Source organism: Ornithorhynchus anatinus, chromosome 16 (assembly GCF_004115215.2).
Source record: "Ornithorhynchus anatinus isolate Pmale09 chromosome 16, mOrnAna1.pri.v4, whole genome shotgun sequence".
NCBI lineage: Eukaryota > Metazoa > Chordata > Mammalia > Monotremata > Ornithorhynchidae > Ornithorhynchus > Ornithorhynchus anatinus.
This window is the reverse complement of record NC_041743.1, coordinates 35625320-35650687: the sequence shown is the minus strand read 5'-3', so window position 1 is coordinate 35650687 and position 25368 is coordinate 35625320. Positions and strand designations below refer to the sequence as shown.

The 25368-nt window shown below is 47.1% G+C and overlaps 1 protein-coding gene and 1 non-coding gene across 2 annotated transcripts in view; both read right to left on the bottom strand.

Annotated features, from left to right (window-relative positions):
- FBXW4 (F-box and WD repeat domain containing 4) overlaps positions 1–25368 on the bottom strand; it is a 106486-nt gene that overhangs the window by 58369 nt on the left and 22749 nt on the right. The window contains exons 3-5 of the mRNA XM_029081290.1: positions 25093–25278; positions 23651–23783; positions 19901–19995 (exon numbers count right to left, since the gene is read on the bottom strand). Coding sequence (XP_028937123.1) covers positions 19901–19995; positions 23651–23783; positions 25093–25278 — 414 coding nt within the window. The remainder of the gene's footprint in view (positions 1–19900; positions 19996–23650; positions 23784–25092; positions 25279–25368) is intronic.
- LOC114817562 lies at positions 266–403 on the bottom strand. Its single transcript, XR_003765425.1, has one exon. It is a non-coding gene; the product is annotated as a small nucleolar RNA SNORA7 (small nucleolar RNA).

Below are 25368 nucleotides of genomic sequence, written 5' to 3'. Positions count from 1 at the left end.
TCAGGCCTTGTGTATATATGCTTATTTTGATCACTCTTGTCTTGTCTTATGCCGTCGAGTCGTTTCCGACCCACAGCGACACCACAGACACATCTCTCCCAGAACAACCCACTCTCCATCTGCAATCCTTCTGGTAGTGTATCCATAGGGTTTCTTGGTAAAAATATGGAAGTGGTTAACCAATGCATCCTTCTGCGCAGTAAACTCGAGTCTCTGCTCTCGACTCTCTCCCATGCCGCTGCTGCCCAGGCAGGGGTGAGTTTTGACTTGTTGCAGATTGCCGTCCACTCGCTAGCCACTGGCCAACCTAGGAATGGAATGGGTACGCCTCTGCTTGACTCTCCCTTCCATAGCCGAGACTGGGAGAGCCCTGGAAAGTCTCCAGGTGCAACCCTGAGAGGGGACTGACCACTCTAATCTCCTCTGTTAGAGTGCAAGCTCCTTGTGGGCAGAGAGTGGGTGATTTCATCATTCTGTACTTCTTAAGCGCTGAGTCTAGCTCACTGCGTCAGGTGAATGCACAAACAATAAGTACAATGACAACGACGTCGACTACTATTCCTGCTCTGAGGAGGGTTCTGTGCATGTCCAGGGGTTCCCAAGGCCTCCATTTGGGGAAACTCTTATAGCTGTTAACCACATCCTCAGGGGCAGGACCCTCTACCTCCTGGTGCTTGGATTCTTTTCCGCCCTCAAAATCTGCCATCGATCCCAGCTTACAAGACCCTCTGTTGAGCGTGGCCACCTTGAGACAAAGCATTATTATTTATAGGGGAAACCCGAACCCCCCCTCCCCATCCCCCAAACAACACAAGCCCGCATTAAAATCAACACTCCGTGAACACACAAAATTGACAGGGCAGAGGGGGGAGGACACACTGTATACAAAGATCTGGCTCTTTGGGGACGCACTGCATTTGTCTCCCATGTTAGCTCCAAGTGACTAAGCGCAGAGTGGGAAATAACATTTCGGAGTACCCGTCTGGGCCCGGCGGTCCGGCCTCCCTTTCACTGGGAAGGTGCCTCTGCCCATTTGAAAATACGGGCATTGTGTGGAAACATGTTAATGTATGCGCTGCACATTCCTGGAGTTAGCAGGGGCGAACGGGCCTTGAGCCCCGGGCCTTCCATCCCACTGATTGTCACAGGCAGCGACATGCTGCATATGCCACCTGGTCGTCCCCCCAAGTGCCCGCGTGTATGTAAATTGTGGGAAGAGGCCCGCTGAGCGCCGCGGTTTTATTGTCTCAGAAAGATTGGACTAATTACTCGCCTAAACACGCAAGCAACGCGCTGGCTTCTTTCAAAGCCAGGGAGTGGAGAGCGGGAGGGACGACAGTGGGGGAGACGGTCGGGTGGGGGGAGGACAAGAGAGAGGGGAGAGGGCGAGGGGGGAAGGAAAGGGTGGTGAGAGAGTGAGAGACAGAGAGAGAGATTGAGGAAGAGAGGGAAAGGGAGAGAAGCCAAGAGATGCATTTCAAAGTTCCTCAAGCAATTGGGGTGGGGGAGGCGGAGGGCGGCAAAGCTGGGCCTGATGTGAAATCATACAGAGGTCAGAGCTGGGTCTCCCACCCTTGTGAGAAAGTAGTGAATCAGGGACGGTTTATCAAACAATCATTTTTTCTTTTGAAACCAGGAGGCAGCAGCTTGGACAATCCTGCAGATGTGCTTGATGAGTTTGGGACAAAAATGGGCCTTCTCAGTCCCCCCCCCTCCCCTCCCCTCTTTAAGGGCTCCCATCGGGGGTTGCTTCTCCCTCCACTGCCTCTCGGGCCCTCCCCTCCCTTCTTCAGTGGTCAGCTGAGACCCCCACCCACTGCTCGCTTTTGTATTCTTGGCCTTTGGACACACTGACAGAGCCCTTTATGAGACCCCAATCAAGACCCCCATGTCACAGGTACCTAGTAGAGATACCAGACCTTTTCAAATGAGGAACAACAAGGAAAATGTGCTGGTCCATTGTCTCCTCGCCGCACTAAGTGAGATGAAAGGGCCCATGCCGCCCCCTCCCCACAGACAGCCTGCCAATCACCTCCAGTTATTAAGGTCACAATGTGTAAATTCTTTTGACCTGCACCTAATCAAAGATGCCCCGGCCCTTTCAAATAGGAATGGGGAGGAGGGAAGGGGAGCCCCCGCCCCTCAACCCGGTAAACACCACGACACCTCCCTCGATAAATTTCTTTCTCCGCTTCCCTCCAGACTTTCCATCCCAATCCATGTACCCTTTGGTTTCCCCCCAACCCTATCGTCACCTCACTCCCACCACCCACAAATGATAGGCTCCTGTCACTGTTTTAACATCTGCCCAGATTGTTTTATTTTCTTCAACTGGGAAGGAAGACAGAAGGGTATTCTAACAGGACCAAGGTAGAAGTGGGGCAAGAGCACTGGGGTCCTCAAGATGCTTGGGTGACCAACTTCTGGGCAGAATTCTACCAAATAGTGAAGTGATCCCTCTCGTTTGACCCTTGCCCGGCTTTACAGGTGCAGTAAAATATAAGGGCCAACTTGTCCAATTTCTTGAAATAGCTTCTCAGGCTCACAAATGGAAAAGAAACCACGGCTGACCCTATAAATGTCTGGAGAGGTAGGCCTGAGGGAGGAGAGAGAAAAATAGCAATCAAGCTGAAGGTGGAGCACAAAACAGTTATGAGGAGAGAAGAAATTCTAAAAGCTTTCCTTCTGAGAAAACAAAAAAGGGGTGATAAAATACCCAACTAACTATTGAGCAACATTGAAGTTGGATATTTCTGAGAGTAAGATGCTTATTTCTCCACATTAAACATCTCATTTCTTTTTTAAAAGAATATGTGCCTTCAGTCCTGCCAGAAAGTGTGTTTTCAGTAGTTGTTCTGGATGGACACAATGGCTGAATTTGGGAATCTTCTTCCAATAGCAGGCATCTGCCTGGGGGCAGCAGGGAGTCAGGGGAACGGTTGTACCCTAGCACGGGCAAGCCCAGTGGGAGTGCTACCCCCTTAATGTGGTGTTAACCTTAGCACTATAGGAGAATTGAGTACATGTGGACCCACAGAGCAAAATAGCTAAGATTTTTATATGAAATTTAGTGATCATATTCCAGTGTGTTCATTCCTCTCTAATGAACTCAGCCCTAAAGGAACCTGGGACCAACTCAAGACTGGGCACTTTCAGTTTCAATATTTTAATGTCACAAACAGGGAAGAAGGATGCCCTCTCTCCAGGGGTTAAGCAGTGCTCTACACACAGTAAGCACTCAATAAATACCATTGATTGATTGAGTTGTGGGCTGCATCCAATCTCAGGGACCTACCATCATACTTTTTCCCACTTTGAGAGCCATGATTCAAAGCCCTGACCAATTAATGGTATTTATTGAGCACTTACTGAGTGTGGAATGCTGTACTAAGCACTCCAGAGAAGAGGTAACCCAAATTACAGAATCACTGGGCTGGACAGGACTTTGGCAAACTCCTTTTCCATTTCTTTCCCAACTGCAAGCTTAGCTCCACCACTTCTTCTTCCTTAATCTCATGTGAAATTCAAAACTCCTGAGCGGGAGGATGGTTTCCAAACCACAGGATTGCAAACCCCCCCCCACCACGTGGTGACAGCCAGGTGACGGCCCCCACCACCACGGAAAGCTCAAGGTTCCTACTTCCCAATCGTCTTTCATCCGAGAATCTCCGAGGTCTCCCTCGACAACTCATTCGGTCTCACAACCCCCACACGAGGAAGAAGAGGCCCTGAAAATGGCTGAAATGACAGCTCCCCCTGCAGAAACAGAATCCAGCAGCTGCCCTCCAGTGGCGTTAGCCATCAGAATTTGTCCTCCCTCCCGTCCTGGTCTGGCCGGGGGCAAGTTCACACAGCTGACAACAACCAGAGGAATGGAACATCCTAGAGGACAAGGAAAGCTCCATGGAGAAATAAAGAGAGAGGAACAGATATTTCAAGCCCAAACAGCACTCCACATTTTATGTCTACAGCCTCCAAAGGTCAGGATATGCAGGACTTGTGAGTGCACTTGGTGCGGGCTGGGATACAGCTTTTATTAATGCGAGGCGGACGGCTCCGCCGTGGGAGGCTTCGTGTCCAGTGAGAGAAATGTCCTCGTCCTCACAGAATGCACGTTTCATGAGGTGTGGCTGATTCCGGAACTTGGCTGGAATCGAACATCCTTTTCTCTTTTCCCCCAGCTTCCTCTACCCCCACTCCTCAAGAAAACAACAACAACAAAAAAGTAACCAGAAGGGGCCCTAGAGGCAGCGAAAGATTTAGGGGAAAAGTTGTTTTATTTTATTTTTTAAAAAAGCACTTCCCATTGCAAGGAACTCTCATCTTTCTCTTACGTAAGCAAAGTGGAGAGGACTTTGGAATTTCAGACAAAAGACCCGAAAGAATTGCCAAGAGATAGTCCAGCCCCCTGGAATGTACCACTGGTGAGCAGGTGTCATTAGCTAAATGCAAGATTCCAGCTTCCATTTAGACATATGGAGGCCAATTCTCCTAAAGTCGAACTTTGTTCTCTAGTAATAGGTATGAGCACAAGGTAGAAAGCAACGCACTAAAAAGCCTCTAGTGGCTTGAAAGAATTAATGCTCCATCCCAGAAAATCTACTTTTTAATGCTCCTCCCAGAGGATCGACTGCAGAACCAGAGATTAATCTCAGGCATTGGGAGAGTTGAGCTAAATGATATTAGGAGACATTTTCTTCCATATGATTCTCTGGTTCCCTTCTTGCCTACTTCTCCCCTTTTGGTTCTCCCCCTGCCCCCAAACAGAAACCAAGGGTGCAGGCTTTTTAACATTGGAACTTGCTTCCCCAATTAGGAATTCACAACTGGGGATCTCAAGAAGAGAGAAAAGGTGCTGCCTGAGGAGAAGCTCAGTGATTTCCCACAGACATGGGGAGATGAAAGGAATCCTTGATTATTGGATACTGGACTAGAGACATAGAGCATCATCCTAAACAAGTGAGAAGCAGTAGGGCATAGTGGAAAGAGCATAGGCCTGGAAGTCAGAGGGCCTGGGTTCTAATCCCCGTTTTGCCACTTGACTGCTGTGTGACTTTGGGCAGGTCACTTAAGTTCTCAGTGCCTCAGTCACCTCATCTGCAAAATGGGAATTAAGACCGTGAGTCCTATGTGAGACCTGAACAGTAACCAATCTGATTATCTTGCAACTACCCCCGAGTTTAGTACAGTGCCTACCATACAGTAAACACTTTAACACGACTCAAAAAAAAAGATGGGTTGAAATGCGGGTAAACATTTCTGTATGGGGGAGCTTATTTTAAAGCCTCTTTGGTCAAAAAAACTTCTATTCCCCAGGAAAATTTGTTTAAGCTCAGTGTAACTGGGCAGCAACTCTTCGCTTTTCAGAGAATACATTGTGCAACTTGCCAAAATTATCTGAATTTAAACAAGCCATCCCATCTCCTCCTCCATTTTATCTTGATCCTGTAGTGGAAAAAAAAATCAAGATGCTGCACTTAAGACACCAGGGCAATCATTTCCATGGCAGGGGCCTGATGTCATCAGTGCCAGATTATGACTTTGCTGCAGGGAAGGATAAAAGCAGGAGACAGCAGGGCAGCCTGGGTGGGAAAGAAATCTTAAGACAAATATATTTAAGATGAATCTCGGAAATTTTTGACACCAGCTGGAACTATTTTCCATAAGGTTTTTCTCACTTTGTATGGAAAGTCCTCTTTTGGAATCACTGCCAGGAATGACAATCCCTCTATGGCTGTACCCCACTTATGCCTCCATATTTTCCCTCCCACCTAAAATGTGTTTTCAATTTGCCCTTCAGAGAGTGACAATCTAGATAGTTTGGAAATAAGGGAAGTCAATAATAAAAGTAATTTCTCTGGCTAATCATTCCCTACTTATAATTATACTTATATTCCCTCAGTAATTGCTACAGATATTTTTGTTCATGTGCTTCGAGGAATTTAAGATACCTCTCCCCTATCCAAGTTCCTCTTGCCATAGCTTATTTCAGCCTAAGCCCTCCTCCTCATTCTTTGCTGTGACATTACAGACCATGGTATCACTAAGGCTCCCCTCGTCATCAACCAGTTTTGCTGCCAGAGAAATACTGTTAATAACAACAGTTTAATACTAATAATGACATTTACTATGTGTCAAGCACTGTTCTAAGTCCTGGGGTAAATACAAGATAATCAGGCCAGATCCAATATCTGTCCCACATGGGGCTCACAGTCTAGGTAGAAAGGAGAACAGGTATTTAGTTCCCCATTTTACAGAAGAGGAAACCGAAGAACAGAGAAGTTAAATGAACTTGCCCAACATCACATATCAAGCAAGTGGCTGGAATTAGAACTTAGGTCTTCGGATTCCCAGGCCCAGGCTGATATTATTTAAACAGTCAATATCACAGTTGTGGAACACACTTCAGTGCAATTCAAAAACACATGGACACCAAACACACCCACATACTCAAAAGAAGAAATGAAATACAAAAACCTCAAAACACTCACATTAAAAAGGCCTAAATAAGCAGAGTACAAGCAGACAGAGGGAAGGGGGGAACAAGGAGAAAGGGGAGGCTGAGGATGTTAACAGATGTTTGATGCATGGGCCAATCTGAAGGAAGGGAGAAAGTTTAGCTGGGAAGTGATTTTTTGAGGCATAAACATCTCATCCATAATCATGCAATAAATGGTACACACAGTAAATTATGCACTAGAAAGCACAGCATTTTTACACTACATGCATTAACATATTCTACTTTTGTATACTTGTGTGTGCGTGCAGACAGACACACACACACATTCACAATTTAGAAGAGGGTTGCCAAGGCCACAGGAGTAAGTGCTAAGAGTCAGGAATGCCTCATTCACATCCTGACACTGCTCCTGAATCACTGAGGGATCTGGGAAAATGACTTTGCTCCATAAGCCTTTAATTTCCCCCATCAGTAAATTAGGAATATTATACCATCACAAGACAGCTCGCAGGAGTGTCAGGGGAAACAGGAAAGGCAGTACAATATTTTCTCATAGATTCCAGAGTATACTACCAACAAAATCCAAGGGTGAGCATACAGCAGCTTAATAATTAGGAAATGGACAATCAATCATTAGTAGAAGCTGCACATACTTTGGGCCACGTGGGTTCGGGCTCAGGCTGGGAGCACAGAGAAGTGGGCTCAGAAATCTGGTTTAAAATGAAGGTCAGAATAAGGAGCTTCGATGTGATTCTGGAAAGGAACCCAAAGAAGACCACTCTAGACTCCCACAACTTGAAGGTATATGCATGCTGTTCTCTCCCTGCCACTCTCCCCCCACCTCCTCCCACACACATACGCGCACGCACGCCAGTTAAAAGCCCATCAAATGTTTATAAAAGTCAGTTTTACTAATCTGGGTGTCATGATTAGCAGGTGGGGATATCTTTTGAAATATACGAGTTTTATCTTGACAGGGCCGCTGGAACGGATCTGTGCCATAAGTCAGGGGGGTAAGGAAGTTTCCGCCGCCCCCCGCCCCCAGCCAGGCCCTCTTTAGCCTTGACAGATCAAACCCCTATGCTAATAGCGCTGCAGAGATCGGTTTAGTCTCCGAGCCAAAGGTCTTCACAGTGAGGAACCAAAGCGGCCCTAAATGTACTCTGCCTGCCCTGGGTTCGGTATTAATCACCGACGGGCACGATGTTAATACTGGGGCTGCAACCTGAGCCCACAAGCACCTGCAGAGGGGGAAGGCTGGCATCGCTCATCTCATCCCATAAGCAAATCTCCAGTGCCTGAGCACTTTGAGTCAGCTGCCTGAGTAGCCTGAAGTGAGAGACTGAAAATTTCCGACAAGTGGGTGAAAGCCGTTTGACTTTGGATTTTTTTGTTTGTTTTGCTTTTTACGGTACTTGTAAAGCACTTACTAGGTGGCAGGAACTGTACTAAGCGCTGGGGTAGATACAAGATGATCAAGTGGGACACAGTCCACGTCCCACATGGGGCTCATAGTCCCCATTTACAGATGACGTAACTGAGGCACAGAGAAGTTAAGTGACTTGCCGACAGTCACACGGAAGACGTGGCAAATCTTGGGATTAGAACCTAGGTCCATCACGGGACGACTGAAAATGCCTTTGGCTAGTGCCGGGAAAGGGATGGCACTTGGGAACCTACCACAGAAGTGAAATGTAAAACTTCCCTCATGGTGCTTCTTACCAAAGGGGGGAGCCTAATGGTGCATATTGCCAAACATCCAAAAGATAAAAGAATCAGAGCTGAGATGCAAAACTTAAAAACAATAGTAAATAATGAAATCATGAACCGGATAACACCCTAACACGCAGCTATACACTTGAGTGCTAAAATGGCTGATGGGGGGAAGAGGGTGTCCAGAGAGGTTTCGGGAATGTTTCCAGGAGGAGGAAGCTTCTGAGGAAGGACTGGCAAGCGTGGAGAAATGTAGTTTGGCATATTTGAGGAAGTGAGGAAAGCAGGGGTCAGAGATGTGAGAGCCATGAGCACGATACAGCTAGAAGACTGGCAAGGGAGGAGCACAGAGGGAAGACAGGCCAGACAGACATAAGAAGCAGTGTTGCCTAGTGGAAAGAGCCTAGGTCTGGGACTCAGGGGGCCTGGGTTCTAATCCTGGCTCTGCCACTTGCCTGCTGCATGTCCTTGGGCAAGTCACTTAATTTCTCTGTGCCTTAGTTTCCTCATCTGTAAAATGGGGCTTCAATACCAATCCTCCCTCTAATATCCATCTTCCCTCTACTTAGACAGCGAGTCCACATAGGATGGGGATTGTGCCTGACCTGATTAACTTATACTTACCCCAGCACTTAGAACAGTGCTTGACACATAGTATGTGTTTAATAAATATCATAATTAAGAGACTGATGGGGGCCTTGAATCCAATATTTAAGTGTTTTTCATGTCATGCCAGAAGAAATGAGAAATCTTGGGAGGTTTTTTAAGGAAGGGAACGACGTCTTCCGGCACCATTTCAAACATAATATTGCTTATGTAGGATAGACTGAAGGGTGGGGTTGTCCGAGGCAGGGAAGAACAGCACGGAGGTGGTTATAATGGTCCAGCCTTGAGGTGATGAGGGCTTGAACCAGGGGAGGATAGATCTTAAAGGGGAAGAGGAAGAAGCAGGCTGTAAAACAAAGGGGAAGAATCAGCAGGATTCAGAGGCCGACTGAAGGTGGCACCTAAATGATGACATCAAGGTTGTGAGCTTTTGGGACAGAGAGGAGGGTGTGTTGTCAACAGCAATGAAAAAGGAAGATTAGAAGCATTAAGAAGGAAGATGGGGAGTTCAGTTTGTACCATACTGAATTTAAGGCGCTGGTGGGTTACACAGAGGGGAATGACTAGGAGGCTAAAAGAGATATTTGAGAGTAAAGCAGATGAGAGGATAGGGCTAGGACAGGGAATCATTCACATAGATGTGTCAGTAGAAACTATGTGAGCACATGAACTCCTCAAGCCAATGAGTATGGAATGTGAGGAATAGAGGACCCGGGATTGACTCTTGTAAGACACACACAAAATGAAAGGGTAAAGGGATTTTGGCCACGACTGCTTGGCTTTGCGAACACAAAAGTGGAGGAAGCAGATTCTGAAAGGAATTTGGGGCTCAGGGTTGGCAGGAGAAGAGTGGCAGTGGGGCAGGTAGTAAAAGCAGAAGGTTAATGAAAAGGGTGCTGTTTAAGGTGGAGGGTCCTCTAGACCATAAGCTCACTATGGACAGGGAACATGTCTGCTAATTCTGTTGTAGTACTTCATAAATACAATTGATAATTGATGGCAGGTGCAGTGTCTAGGGAAGGATGGGAGATTTGGGAGGTCAGAGTGGCCCTATAATGTGGATCACAGGAGAGGGGCCACAGACCATAGGTCTTGATAGGGGCAAAGGACAGTTTTGAAGAGAGAGGATATGGGAGAGGTGACAGGTGGTCACTGAAGATCAAAAAGCAGTAATCCAGAGTTGAAAGCAATGTGACCCAGTGGAAAGGGCAGGATCCTGGGAGTCAAGAGACCCAGGTTCTAGACACTGTACGATCTTAAGCAATCACTTCATTGCTCTGTGCTTTGGTTTCCTCATCAGTAAAATGGCAACAAGATACCTGCACTCCATCTTGGATTGTGAATTCCAGGTGTGACAGAGACTGTTTGATCTCCGTCACACCTGGAGTTCAGAGTCCGGTCCGTGCCTGGCACATTGTCAGAGCTTAACAAATACCATATATTAAAAAATCACCTTGAATGTACTTCAATCCTTGGCACGTAATAACTGTTTAATGAATACCACTGTACCTATTACTAATATTAGACATCTAGGGGCCAGAGTTTGTGATATAAGAGATACAGCACCTGGCAATTTTGAGGCCAAGCGTGTGTGTCCACGGTGCTCTATGGGCATCATGAGGTGGAGTTGGAAGTCAGCAGAGTAGAAAAGGGTGCAGATGGGAGAGGTTGGAGGGATAACATAGTAATAATTTATTTATATAAACACATCGGTCTCAGTCTCCACACTGTAAGCTTGTAGTGGGCAAGGAACGTGTCTACAGTGTGTCTGTTGCACTGTCCTCTCCCACGTGCTTAATTCAGTGCTCCTCAAACAGTAAGTGCTCAGTAAATACCATTGATTGATTAACAGAATGTTGATGCCTTTAAGGCTTAACACAGGTGATGTGGTTGAGAGAAGGGATTGAACTCATCCTGCATCCTATAAGCCCCTGGCTAATTCCTAATAGTGCACTCGGGAGGTGCTTAATAAAGGTTAATTGATGTGAATTAAGTAATAATAAACACACCAGCCCTCCCCTGCGGGGAGTGTCTTTTAATTATAAAAAGTACAAACTGGTCACCTAGGAGGACATCCATCCTAAGCATCAACCGCCTAGTGTCCAGCCCAAGAAAGGTCAAGGCTCTGTGAGGAACCGTGGGCAGTTCTTCCAGTCCCACCCTGAGAAGCTGCTTCATGCCCCCACCCCTACCCCCCCAGGCTAGGAGCCTGGGACCCCAGGAAGCAGAAATCAAATGCAACTTTGAGCCCTACCCAGGGCTTTGCACTGTCCTAATGGAGTTCAGTTGGGAAAATACAGCAGGAAGATTAATGAAAGCAGCATGAGGCTGAGAGCTAAGAGGCCCACGTTCTGAGCCCGGCTCTGCCACTTGCCTGCCGTGTGATCATGGACAAGTCACTTCACTTCTCTGTGCCTCAGTTACCTCAACTGTAAAATGGGGATTAAGACTGTGAGCACCACGTGTGACAAGCTGATTACCTTTTATCTACCCCAACGCTTAGAACAGTAATTGTCACATAGTAAGCCCTTAACAAAAACCATAATTATTATTATTCTCTGGGCCTTAGTCTCCACACTGTCAAAAAGTGATTCAGTACCTGTTCTCCTTCCTCCCTTATACTGAGAGTCCCACGTGGGACAAGGACTCTGTCTGATCTGATTGTTTTGTATCTACCCTCTACCCCCAGTTAGCAAAATGCTTGGCCCCTAGTAAGCAAAATCATTATTATTATTATAAAGGCTACACTAGACCATCAGTTCTCAGAGGGCAAGGACTGTGTTTTTGAATTATTTCTCCAGTCCCCATTAGAGTCCCATGCACACGGGGTCACTTTAATAAATAGCACTTGAGGATGAATACCTCAGGCCTGAAGCTTCGGAGTCCATCCATGCAGACCCAACCTTGGAAAGCTCAGGAAACAGCAACTGAGGACCTAACTTTCCAAGAATCCCACATCCATGATCTGCTGACACCTGCTGACCTCCAGGGCAAGACTGAGAGTCCCGCTTAGGACAGGACTGTGTCCGACCGCCATACGCAGTATCTACCTCAGCACTTAATACAGTGCTTGGCACATAGTAAACACTTATCACCACAAACATTATTATCAGGCAGAGCAGTTGGACAGACTTTTAGCTCCCACACCTAGGAAAGACCTCAAACCAAAAGAGAGGAGGAAGAACCCAGACACAGCTCCCTAATTTGAGGTTCAACACCCACATCCTGACTGCCTCCTCACCTCTCGGGCTCTAGCAATTCCCTTTGAACCTCTGCTGTAGCCCCTCAGTTTGCTACCCTCACAGAGGAACATTAGGGAAAGGGCAGTAATTACAATTATACACATGCTTGGAAGAGAAGGAGGTTTTAAAAAAAGGGGGGGTGGGGGGGTTTGTGTCAGTCCATGAAAGGGCTCTTCCAGTAAAGCCTCCTGGAAAACAAACCCTTAATTTAAATGTTAATGAAAGTGCTGTGGAGACATCAGAGGCTCACATTGCCCAGTACGGAACAGATACACCAGGCCTAGAATTTATGGTTCCCCTTCACCCCCTCCTCCACCCTCTCTGCTTCATCACCCAGTGAAGTTTGGGAAGGGGGTGGGGGGGAACAGGGGGGAGGAGAAGAACTAATTTTAACATTAACTCCACACTTCCACCCGGGGATGCAATTGCTAAATTATCTGTCGGCAGGACACTGATCAAAGGTGGAAAAACATAGGCACACTGCACAGCCCAGCAAAAGTAAACAGCAGTCAAGGTTCGGGGAAAATTACCTTCTCTTACCCAGAGGTCTGGAAAGTAGAAGAAAAAAGGGAGGAGAAGAGAGAGAGGAGACAGGAGGAGAAAGAGAAGAAACGGGAAAGGCAAATACAGAGTCAAATACATAATGAAATTGAGACAGAAATATGCACCTGTCTGTTGACCATAAATGAGGAAGGGCAAATGCACAATGCCCAAACTATGCATCCTGTGGACAGTAAGAGTGCACAGTGGAAGTGATTGAATCAATAGGATTTATTGAGTGCTTACTGTGCAGAAAGCACTGTACTAAGCACTTGAGAGACCACAATGTAAGAGTTGGTAAACAAATTCCCAAGGTGATGTGCCTGAATTGGATTCTTTCTACAAAGACTATGCACCTACTGCTTAAAAAAAAGAAAAGCCAACTCTCCTCAACTCTGCCAGCCTTGTCATCAAAGAAGTTAGAGCCAAAGCATCGCTGCGGCAGGTCATGGGGAGATGATGTGGTTTGCTGATTGTGGGCAGTACCCCTAATAACAAACTGTTGGGTTTCTCAACCCTGCTCAAAACCCTGGAAATGGCTCGAAGACTTCAATCTTAGGTTGAGCCCTGGCCCCTGGATGTGATTAGAAGAAATTACTCAAGGCTCTTAGTTATTAGTGCACGAGCAGGGATTGTGTCATACGGATGCAAACCCACTTGGCCATTTCTATTCAACCAGGGATACAACATGGCCCTAGGGGCTGAAATTCAGGTTTTATCTGTCCTATTCTGCTCTTTCAAAACTGCAGTTAGTTTCAGAATTGGACTCCTAGCCACAAGTCTGCAATCCAGCAAGGATGAAGGCTCCCCCGCGTCAGCTCTTACCATTTCAGTTTCATCAGATCCCCTGCTTCAGGTTTGCATTCAGATTAAGATCCCTGCGGTCTTGTCCTCTTCCTAAGAGACCTTCAACATTGCTTGCATCAGGTCTTCCAAACCCCATCTTCGCCCAACTACTTGGGTGACCACTCAATCTCCCAGGCACCCAAAACCATTTTTCCTTGTCCACAAGCCCGGGAAAGAAGAGGGCAGAGATTCCAGATCTGGGGCAGGTAAGGATCTCTTTTAGAAGAAGAGAACTGGGAAGGTGAACAGTCAAAATCCTCTTCTCCCATCTAATGGTGGCAACTTCACCCTGAAAAATTCAGCAACCAGCTACAACTTCCACCCCAACCCATTCTCTTCTCCTCTCAGGAGCTTTCTCTACATGCAGTTTAGCCATTGTGTTTGTTAGACATCCCACTCCAGAACCCATGTCCACCTGCAACTAAGAGAGACAAGGAGCAACAGCTCGATCCTTACCGAGACTCCGTAAAGGAGAAAAGAGAGAGTAACATGCCGTGCCAACTGATGCCAAAAGATCCCTGAACTGCTGAAAAGGCAAAGAATCTGACATTTTTTCCAGTTTTTCCAAACCCTCTCCATCATAAAAACTCGAGCTGCAATTAGGTTCCATTAAAGAAAGGTACATTTCAACAGAACAACACACACACTATAAACTCTGTATTTCTGAAGCCGGGAATGTTGGGCACAGACACCCTGTTTTCCCCAGAAACCCACCCCCAAACCAAACAGTACACAGTGATTGCTTTTCTTTCCTAGTGCCCCCCCTTACCTCGGGGAGACATGAAGCATGAAGGTGCAGCTATTCCATAGAAAACCCTAGAGGTTTCAACTCACTTTGCAAATTTGAATCGGTACATTTCATGCAGACTTGGACTGACCACCCCCCTTTCCCCAAAACAAATAAGCCACCACAGTAAGTAAAGTTTTTTCTTTTTTTAATGATATTCTATATTTAATAACATAACTAGGCCTCTACACCTCATGACACATATATTCCTACCATCATAGAGCAGGAGGGAGTTACTGGGAACTGGAGAGCAGGGACTAAATTAAAATGCCTCAGGAAACCTTCTGGCAGCTTTTCCTTGCATTGTAGCGCATTCCATGTGACAGTAAGGAAGTAAGCCTATAAGTATCTCTTTTCTCCTGGAAGGGCGGATTAGTTGCCAACAGCCAAGAAGGGCACAGTGAGCTCCTCTTCCCTCTCCAGAAGCAACAGAGCAGTAGACACCATCCTGGTGAAAGGGTCTGAGTTGGTAGGCAGACCTGCCATCTTGAATCTAACATTTAAAAAATAAGTACCGTGCAGGGGGCTGCCATGCGGACTTCCCCTAGCCTGTACCACCCTTTGCCAACATGTCTCGTTCTTGACCTGAGGGACAGGTATGTCTACCAGATGGAACAAACCTCCCCATCTCCTCTCCTGTGCCCACCTGTTGCCCAGCCCTTCGAGGGAGACCGGGGGCAGTCAAACGGTGGCATAGACACTGGTTCCAATCAGAAGAAATCCTCAGAGAGACCTAAAGGTGTTTCTAGAAAGGTGAATGGGCTGACAAGGGAGCCCTAAAACAAGAGATCGGGTCCGGAAGCCCGTTCTACCTGACTCGACATACACCTGGGACTCTCCTTTTCCCCTCCCTCCAGACCACAGTCTCACCTCAGAAAACAATAGTCCAGGTCTCAGAGACACTGTGAGGTTGAAGGAGAGGCCTTTAAAAGCACCAAGCTCCTTAAGTATCCTTTGCCTGCAACCTGACCAGGTTAAAGGCCCTCAGGTCACAATCTCCTTGGCACTTTCCCAACCCCACCTGCAAAACCAAGCAGGAGCAAAGGAACAGAACCCCAAGACGGGCTCATCCAAGCACAGTGATGATCATGGAACATCCATCTCTCCCTCAATCTCGTGTCGGATGCCTAGACATACTTATCCTTTCCCAACCACCAGAGCTTCCAGCTCTTCCTAACCCTTCCTGACTACCACTGACTGAGCTGAGTAATCTTGAGCATCTAGGGCTAACAAATCAATCAATCACTCTATGTATTTATTATTTTATGATATTTGTTCAGCGCTTACTACGTGCAAGCACTATTAAGCACAGGAGAAGATGCAAGCTCATCAGGTCGGACCCAGTCCATGTCCCACAAGGGGCTCCCCATTTTACAGATACGGTTACTGAGGCACAGAGAAGTTAAATCATTTGCCCAAGGTCCCATAGCAGACAAGTGGCAGAGCCAGGATTAGAACCTATTCAGATTCCCAGGCCCGTGCTCTATTTGCTAGGCCATGCTGCTCCTGTGAGAATATAACAGATTCAGAAGAGATGCTCCTTGCCCTCAAGGTGTTTACAGTCTAGTGGGGGAGAGGAACTAAACAATGTATAGACGGAAAAGAAACAAAAAACGTAGACGTAGAAGAGTAGATGCGCAAAAGGGTTACGGTTAGGGTATGTAAGTCTCTAAGCAAGTGCTGTGGGTTCATAAATTCGAATCTGGTGCAAGACTGCTGGGGGCGCTGTGGCCTGGGAGGAAGGGTGGAACCTTCGTTACCAGTTTAACTACAGCTCAGCCAAGCGTGTCAAGGTACAAACAGAGGACGTGAGATATTCCTGCAAGGACAGATCACCCCTGATGATGCCACAAAGATGGATTTTTGTAGGAATTTCCATAGCAGGTATATTTTGGGGCAGTAATGATGTGAGTTTTTCAACCCGGAGGTATGATTTGGAAAGTGAACCCATCGATAACAACAGTATTTATTTAGCACTCGACCTTAGCTTCTAGCCGGGCACTCGACCTTAGCTTCTAGTCGGGCACTCGAGGGCATGACAAAAGACTAAAGGGAAAATGGTCAGTGAAAACAGCATTTTTCTGGTCCCCAGAAAAATGAAACCAGAAGTCACCACACTTGGTGATGTTCATTCACTGACTCGAATAGCCATAGCAGTGAACAGGGCCTAGAGTTCTGATTGGCCCAAGCTCAGAACTCCAGGCTTCTGCAAAAGAGAAGAGGTAGAAGCTCTGAAGCCAAAAATATAAAGAGAAACGCTTCCACAAAATTATTCTTTAAATGAAAAGAAGGGGGGCAGGGCAGGAGGGGAGCTGGAATTCTGAAACCTTCCAGCTTGCCAGGCTAGAAACTCTAATCCCCAGTTAGCCCAGGAGAGCAAGCAAACCAGGAAGTGAGCATGAGGTCCCCAAGCCAGGGAAATGCAAAAAACAGGCAGCAGAACAAGCAACTAATCCACCCTGTCAATGGCCTCTAAAACTGATTTTTGTTTTCCAGCCCAAGAGCATGAATCAAAACAGGAGCAAATCGAAGTGGGAGGAGCTGTCATTTTCTAGTGGCGAGGCTGCTAGGCTCCCCCTGTTTGGTCCAGCCTTACTTAGCATCCTAATTAATCATCTTGAGGAGAGGAGTAAACATCACATTAGTGACACTGACAGACAACACTCAACTGGAAGGAGGTACAGGCTGCATGCAGCGGGGGCTGAGAGAACACAAAGAGACCGAAAGAGGTTAGAGGCCCGGGCAGGTGAACTTGGAGGACCCCAGCCTGGAAATTTGCAGAAAAGTATAATAATTCAAGGGGAGGCCATTTGAGCAGAGCAGGAAACCTGGATCGTGAAACTGGACGTTGAAAAACCTGAGGGGAATGATAGGAGGGGACGATGACAGAGCAGCACATAACCAAAGGGGCCATCGGAGATCCATCACCTCCCCAGCAAGGAGAAGACAGCCCCTTCTCTGCGGGTCAGAGACACTTCTGCCAAAGAGAGAAGCAAGAACTAAGTGGGGATGGTTGAGAGAGTATGCAAAAGAAGGGAAGACCTGAAGAGATTTGCTTGTTGATTGAGATAAGGAAAAGAAAACCCAAGAGATAACAGCCTACAAATAGCTGAAGGATGAACAGTGGAGAGGAAACATTCAGAGCCACTGACAAGCTCCAACTAGGGGTGGAGTCCATGAACATGGACAGAGTGTGAGTTCTGCCTGCTTTCCAAAAGCCTGCCCAGTAGTTAACGGAAGACGGGGCTGTGCTAATGGGCTGTGGTGTGAAGACTGGATACTGAACCACCCCCCAAACTTCTTCCTCTATCACTCCAAGGGATGATATTTTTCAAAGAAATATTCCCATTGAGGGGAAAGATAAGATACTGGAAAATTCATTGAGTGGGACAAGTAGGCTTCCTGGAAATAGGTGCAAGTGGTTGGAAGGTGGCCAGATCACTGCCATCACCAAACATCTCCAGACATTCTTTCTTTTATTCCTCAAAGCGTGAGGGAAAGAAAGATAGACCCGTGCTGCTGGCCAAAAGCTCATTATGGCCATTCGACCTAGACCTGGATCAAAGTTACCTCACTCAATGGTATTTATTGAGAGCTTACTATGGACAGAGCACTGTACTAAATGCTTGGGAGAGTACAGTACAACAGAACACATCTCCTCACCTTAAACCCTGAGAAGAGAGGCAGCTGCTGACCAGCTGGGACCGCCACACCAAAATGGAAAAGCTCAGCCTCAGGAACAAGGCAAAGGTATCTTTGGGAACCCTAACTCTAGGGATTTCCATCCAGACTTTCCAAAGCAGGTAAGACGAAGACGCGATGCCCTCTCGTCCCTTACTCTTCCACATCCTAGAAATCATTTAAAGTAACTGATTAGCATTACTCTTTCCTTTTAGCACCCCAAGAACCCTGAAAATAGGAGGCAAACTACAGAGACCATTTTACCGCTTATGGGAATAGGGTGAGAGTGGGAACTGATCCTGGCTACCCCCATCTTGAAGCCCCTTGCCCAAATTACACCCCGGTCTCACCCCTCCTCCTAGTCTTTCCCTCTCTCTTTCCTAGGATTGTAGCGATCTGTTCCAAAAGCGACAGGTTTATAGGTTAGCCGACACCTTCGCTCTGTGGAATTTTAATTAACTTCTCCCATCGTCAATATGCTAAAGAACGGGATCTCCATTCTCTGGGGTCAGCAGTGTGTTGCAGGCCCTGCTATATCAGCCGACAAATTGAAGAATTAATGACGTGGCTAATCGGTTCTAATTCTTTGAAAAAATTTGAATGCTGACGGGATTGGGGGCGGGAGGGGGGCGATGAGAGAAGAGGGACTCAGGCTCTATGAGGTGAGGGAGAGGAGGCAAGGAGTCGAACTCCAAGTCTCTCTTAAGACGAATGACTGACTCTAACCCAGCCTTGCACGCATAGAAGCTCTGCAGCCTTTCTATTTATCACCCGGCAGGGGGAAAAGGATGCTAGGTAAATACTGTGACAGAGAACATGGGTGACTATGTCCACACACTGCTAAAGAGAGGGGAAGCAGAGACCCTGCCCTGGCCAAAGAAACTCTGTGGGTCTAAGAGGTGGAGGAGTGACACAACAGACACTCTTCTGCTGAGCAACGAAAACCTGCCTGCTCGATGACAACCTGGAAGTGGAAAAATTCACCGGGAATCCAGGCTCCCACCTCTGTCGGCTCAGGCACGCACACCTACCCTTTCACTCCGAGAGGAAAAACGGATGGCCAGAGAAGCTTCTAAAGCCTTCAGCTTTCATATGAACGTAAGGTTGTAAGCCTCTAAGCTGCTTATCCAACTACCCACCTCTGCCGCCAGGGGCCACTGAGGCACAGTTTCAATTATTTTTCCAGGAAAAGTAAACAGGTTTGGGGGAAGATGGCCCGTGGGGTGGCGAGAGGGCCGGGGTGGGGGTGAGGCGGGGCTTAGCATCTCACATTCTCTCGATTCAATTCCCCATCGATGATCCAGTAGGGGATCCTGGCTTCAAGACTAAAAGGAACACGTCTCCCAGGGATGTGTAACCAAGATACGGAATTAATACCTACGATTCTGTAAGAGATTCCCGGTAAAGCTCCAAGAGAGGAAGGGTCTTTGAGGACATCTTAACAACGGTATCTCTATTTCCCCTGAGATATCTCTTGGGAAGATTGGCTTCTTCACCCCCTTCCTGAACAACGAGGTGGGTGATGGGTTCTAGGGGTGGGGGAAGAGGGCACTTAAGGGCATAAGCGATAGTCTGTCAGATACCACAGGCATCGGTGGAAATTATTCAACCAAAGAATGTAGAGTCAGGAGGGGCAACGAGCAGAAAGATGCTCCATCTACCCATCATATCAGAGTTTGATAAATCAGTTTTGAAAGCTTGCCATCCCCGTTGTGTGCAGAAGAATTGTCAAACTCTCAAAGGAATCTATCAGTGATATTTATCAAGTGATTGCTGTGTGCAGACCACTGTACTAAGTATTTGGGAAAGTACAGTACAATGAAGTTGGTAGACACGATCTCTGCCCACAACGAATTTACATTCTACCAGGGGAGATAGACATTAAAATAAATTGTGGAAAGAAGAGCAGTTAAAGCCAGCCTTGCAGAGAAGTACAAAATCTTCCCCAGCCTGCCCACCCCAAGGTCAAATCAAAACATAACCAGAGGGTGTTAAAACTGTTTCTTCCAAATATCTTCTCTTTACCTGAGTAGTGGGCTAATGGCAATGGACCAGACTCGGTCTTCCGTCTGAATGGTGTGTAAGCACTGTCCCAGGGTGCTGGAGGATAGAGACCAAACCTAGAAATATAAGAGAGGGTAAGAGGGGGTCTCACTAGCACGGCCAGGAGCGAGGGGGAAAAATCTTTAGCTAAGTTTATAAAAAGCTTGTCTTTTTTTGCTCCAGAACTCAGAGCTCAGCCAGAAGGATAGAGTTAGAAGTAGAAGGGGAAGGGGATTGACTAGAAAGGGGAAGGCCACATTTTTCAGATTGACACCTTTCCCAACCGACTTCCTCGTAGCACAGTAGTTGTCTTCTGAGAGTTCCTAGCTGCCACACTCTTAATCCTTGCCTCCCATTCTCTGTAGCAAGGTACAACCCGGCTTGTTATAGCCCTTCTACCTGCTCTCCAAGATCAGCTGCGGTCATAATTTCAGAGACTTGGTCAGTCTTGATCACTTAATTACACAGATCTAATCTGAACTCCAGTTTCTACTGCAGATGTATTGGCAGATACACTCGACATTTCTAAGCAACCTACCCAAAGAGGATTTCAACTTCTCTCCCTATCCTACATTTTACGAAGGGGAGGGAGAGAGGTTGGAGGACCCACACGTGAGCACACACACACACACACACACACACAGAAAGAGAGAAAGAAAAAGAGAGACACTTCAAAGCTGGGAAGGTAGTTGTGTTTGTTGTTTGTTTGTTGTTAATGCCCAGGATTGCATGCTATTCATGTCAGCAGGGAATTTAGCACCTAGTGTCACCAAAAGCAGCAGAAAAGCTTAACTCTTTTAAGCTTCCATATCTCCTACAGGTTAAAAATATTGCTTGGAGGACCTATCTGGTCCCTATCAGTCAGGAATGTACATTAGCAGCTACTCCGAGCTTAACTCTAATCAACACTCACCAGAGCCCTCTAGCATCCAGTGCATTTAGAGCTCTCCATTAAGAGGGCTTTCTCTCCACCCCTCAGAAATTACACCCACACACAGTCACTCTCTCTCTCATTCTCTCTCTCTCTTTCAAAAGAAAACAAGACTGTAGTGAACAGAAAAAAGAAAACGCAACCAACAGGGTTGCTCTTAGGCACCAGGCTGGGAGTGATCAAAAGACCCAAGTGACCTCTCAAGGTGCCGTCCATCACCCTGACTCTATCAGGGAAGTCAAATGTAATTCCAACTCAAGGAGGGAACCTCAGATAAAAGAATATAAATGAAATATTCTTTGACCTTGGAGTGTCTCCCTTGCATCTGGGCCATATGAGATTTCCATCCTACAATGGACAGTGGAAAAAAGTATAGAGTAGAAAGTGTTTCTATCAAGTAGTGGGGGATGATAGAGCCCTCTAAGAGTTAGGGGGAGGGGGGAAAAAAATACTCATCTCTCCTCTCTTTCCTTTCAGACCAACATTCACCCAGTTCCTGGAGAGACAAGAGCTGGAAATGGCTGACATAGCAGCATTGGGCCAGATACTCCCTCAAGCTAGCAGGAGGGACCTGAGGGCTCATGTTTCAAGCAGACTCCCAAATCTGCTTGATTTGGCTATTTGATTTTGGCCGGGTCACCATAGGCGTGGCTTGGGGGACAGTATAATTCAAACACAACTCTAAATACTCATGTCCCCTTCATGTTCCTGACTGCACCAATCAACCCGCAAGGCCCAGCTCCCACCATCGAAATCAGGGTCAGTCACTACATCCCGGAGCAACACTACTGCACAACATCCAGGAGGCACATGACCTTTGGGATGGTTCACTAGCACAGGAGGGCACTTGAACATCACCTATACTTTCAACCAGGAGAGAGTAATCCTCAGGCCAACATCGTCAGACTTCTGAGTTTACTCCTTGAAGAACACAGGAGTTAAGTGACTTTAATGTACACACAAAAGCCTGAAAGCTGCTTCCATCCAGTACCTCAACAAGTGGGGCAGTGTGACGTGTGGATTCCCAACACTACTGAGCAACAAGTCTAAACCTTGGGAAGAAGAAACTTCTTACAGTGTTCATCTCAGAAGCCTTGAAGACAATTTTTTTGTTCTGTTTTGACCCTTTCACAACTTAAGTTTAGACCATTAACCATTCTATGGTGCAACTAATGGCTGTGAGCATGGGGGGTACTAGAATTGGGTGGGTGGGGAGGGAGACGTAGTGACACGGTTTTCATTTTCTTATAGTGTCCTGGGGTTTGGGGTTGGTGTTAATCTGCAGGCTGCTTCTAGCAAAAAAGCAGCAAATTTTCCTGACAAGAGATGCCCACTTGTGCCCTCCTCATTTGAGGATAGTGGCCAATATATAGTGTCCTGGGGTTTGGGGTTGGTGTTAATCTGCAGGCTGCTTCTAGCAAAAAAGAAGCAAATTTTCCTGACAAGAGATGCCCACTTGTGCCCTCCTCATTTGAGGATAGTGGCCAATATATACCAAGATGGGAATGTGTTGAGTCAGAAAAAGTTCCCAAGTTAAAATGGCAGGTTCTAACACTAAGGACCTGCACCCTGTGTGTCTTGGACTCCAACTTGCTGACATAAACATGTATTTCACTCCTGTTAGCACCATGGAGCCGACACAGCTATGGGACAGACACAAGAGAGATCCTATCCTACCTCCTGCACCACCCATAGAACTGACAGCAAAACTCCCAAGGTGGATTCGTAATGACTAATGACCGGCAAAGACGCAGCCACAATGTAACAGGGTCTAAAGCTCCTGGGTGGAACTGGTGGTGACAGGAGAGGAAAAGAAAAAAAAAAAAAACTTATAAATCAAATTTAGGACTCCAAACAGCTCATTGGTTTGGATGCCACCAGGAAGAATTACGCTGAAATACTAAGCCACCTCATAACTTCACTGACTAAACCTAGTCGTTTGGACCTGATTCATTGCCTGAGGGTTTGCGGGGTACCTTGGCAATTGAGAAATAAATAACAGGCATCTTTAAAAGCCTCTGTCCCACTTACTGAACGCCTCACACCAGGGATAAATTGTTCAAAATAAGATCACCCACATAACCTCTTCATAAGCCCAAAGGTAAAAAATGAATCTACCCAAAAGAGCGAGTGTAAGCGGGAAGATTTTTAAAATAATATGTTGGGGTCAGAACTAAACCCACAAACTTGAGGAAACTCAGCATTTGGAGGAAAATCTGGCCAGGCCCTCTGTTTTTAAGTTCACGCCACATTTCAAATGAGTGGCTAGTTTCCCAGGCACTGTCGGCTCCTCTCATGGGCCAGTTGGCAGCGACATGGGCTGGCATGGTGAGCAGCGTGCTGGAGACATATAAGCAAGCTCTTTATTGTGTTCCCCACAGGCCAAGCCAAGTCTAATGCTCAAGGTCCCCTTCCACCCACCTTCCAGGAGAGGAGGGTGGGTGAAAGAGGAGAACAGACTGTGCCCCCCGCCTCTCCCGGGGGACTGAGCAGCTAGGAGGGCTCCACAGGCTGGAGCCCTTCCACCGCCTTCATCTTGCCACCTGCCATCATGACTCCTAACCTCACCTCCTTGGGGGCAGGTGAAGAAGGAGAGGCATTTAAAGTGTTGGTGAAGTTATAATTGTTTGGACCAAGGATGGGCCCCAGAGTGATGAGGAGCCCAAAGGGTATTTCCTCCCAGCAGGGATGTACTGTGAATCTTATTGGTCTTTTCCTCTCCCCAACCCTCTAGATTGTAAGCCCTCTGTGGGTCAGGGCCTGTGTCTAACAGATTCACGTGGGAGAGATTCCCAACTCACCTTTGCTGTTCTGTCCCGGGAGCCACTCACGATGACAGCGCCTTGACAGTCCACACAGTTCACTTCCTGCTCATGAGCAGAGAATTTGATGCTGAAGGAGCCATTCAGCTTATGAAGGCCAATCTTTCCATCTCTGCAAGAGAGAATTGGGAATCTTCAAGGAAGACAATTATCTCCCTCTGAAGTAGGAAAGCCTAGTTACAGCAGGGACAGATCATTCCAATTCTGCTCTGGGGCAAAGCTGCCAGGTTTGTACTCCCCTCCATGAGTATCCCCTTGCCCTGAAATGCACCATCTTCCTCTTATCATCCTGATACCCCTCACCCACTTCCTGAAACTGCCATAGAGGCTTGTGGGGAGGAGAGAAAGAGGAGAAAGTCTGCTTCTAGATTCACAACCTACCCACACCCTCAAGCTTCTGGGTAAGTCCAAGGGGGTGGGTCCCTGGTCTGTTGTCATTTGGAGTCGTTGCAGTGACATCTACTCTATACAGAGCCCCTGGCTGATCAGCCATGGGATAACTCAAGGAGTCCCATAGAAGCAAGTACAGCAACCAGCAAAGGAGGTACAGCGGGAGCTTGCCCTTAAAGGATTTCCCTTAGTCCACGGCTGGGGACCAGAAGCCATCCCTTCTCTCTCTACTTCTGTATCACCCAGTGAGGGAGGTAGATCAGAAAGCAAATGGGGAAGGGAGAGGGACAGGAAAATGCCCCAGAACCACAGCCTCAGTGGAAGAAGAACAGCTCTTGGCTCATTTCTTCACCCTTCCATTTTTGCACCCAAGTTTCCAACTGGCTAGTTCCTGACTGCCAACTAGTTCTGGCACCCTCCAGACAGCTAATGACAAACACGGTAGGGAGCTACAAGAGATTTCCTCCAATAAGACCCCTGATACTAAACCTATACTATAGTACCTTTGATCTTCTTGTCACCCTAAGTTTTCCCCTTTCCTCTACTAGCAGTCGCTTTGTGGCAGATGCTCTGGAAATGACCTATTACCAACAACAGCAGGCTTTTTTCTCTTTCTTTGGTTCCCTTCTTTGAGCCCAAGCCAAAGATACCCCACCACCAAAGTATCAGTGTGGTCTAGTCGATAGCGAACAGACCTAGGGGTCAGTAGGACCTGGGTTCTATTCCTGGCTCTGCCACTTGTCTGCTGTGTAAAACCCTGGGCAAGTCACAACTTCTCTGTGCCCGAGTTACCTCATCTGTAAAATGGGGATTAGGACTGAGCCTCACATGGAACATGGACTGTGTCCAACCTGACTACCGTGTATCTACCCCAGCACTTACAACAGTGCCTGGCACATAGTAAGCGCTTAACAAATACCATAAAAAACAAAAACAAAGATGAGTGGTAGGTAAAGGCTCTTTAGCATTGGGATGGGCCACCCTTTCCAACTGCTGCCATCCTGACCGAAGGGTCCAAGCTGGGGGCTTACCCTCCTCCGCTGACAATATGCGAGTTAGCAAGTACAAAGCGACACACATCCTCTTGGTGGCTGGAAAAAATGGCCAGGGGACGTCGGTGCAGGCTGGAGCCATCTGGACAGAGTTTATAGGTCCGGATGTCTTCTGCCTGGGAGATGTACAGCGAGTCACCATCCAGCTGCATCCAGGGCATGAGACTACGGTGACGGGAAGAAAAGAAAGAGTTTCGTAAAGCTCTGAGGAAAAAAATAATCAAATACAGTTCCTGAGCAGGCTAGGATAACCTT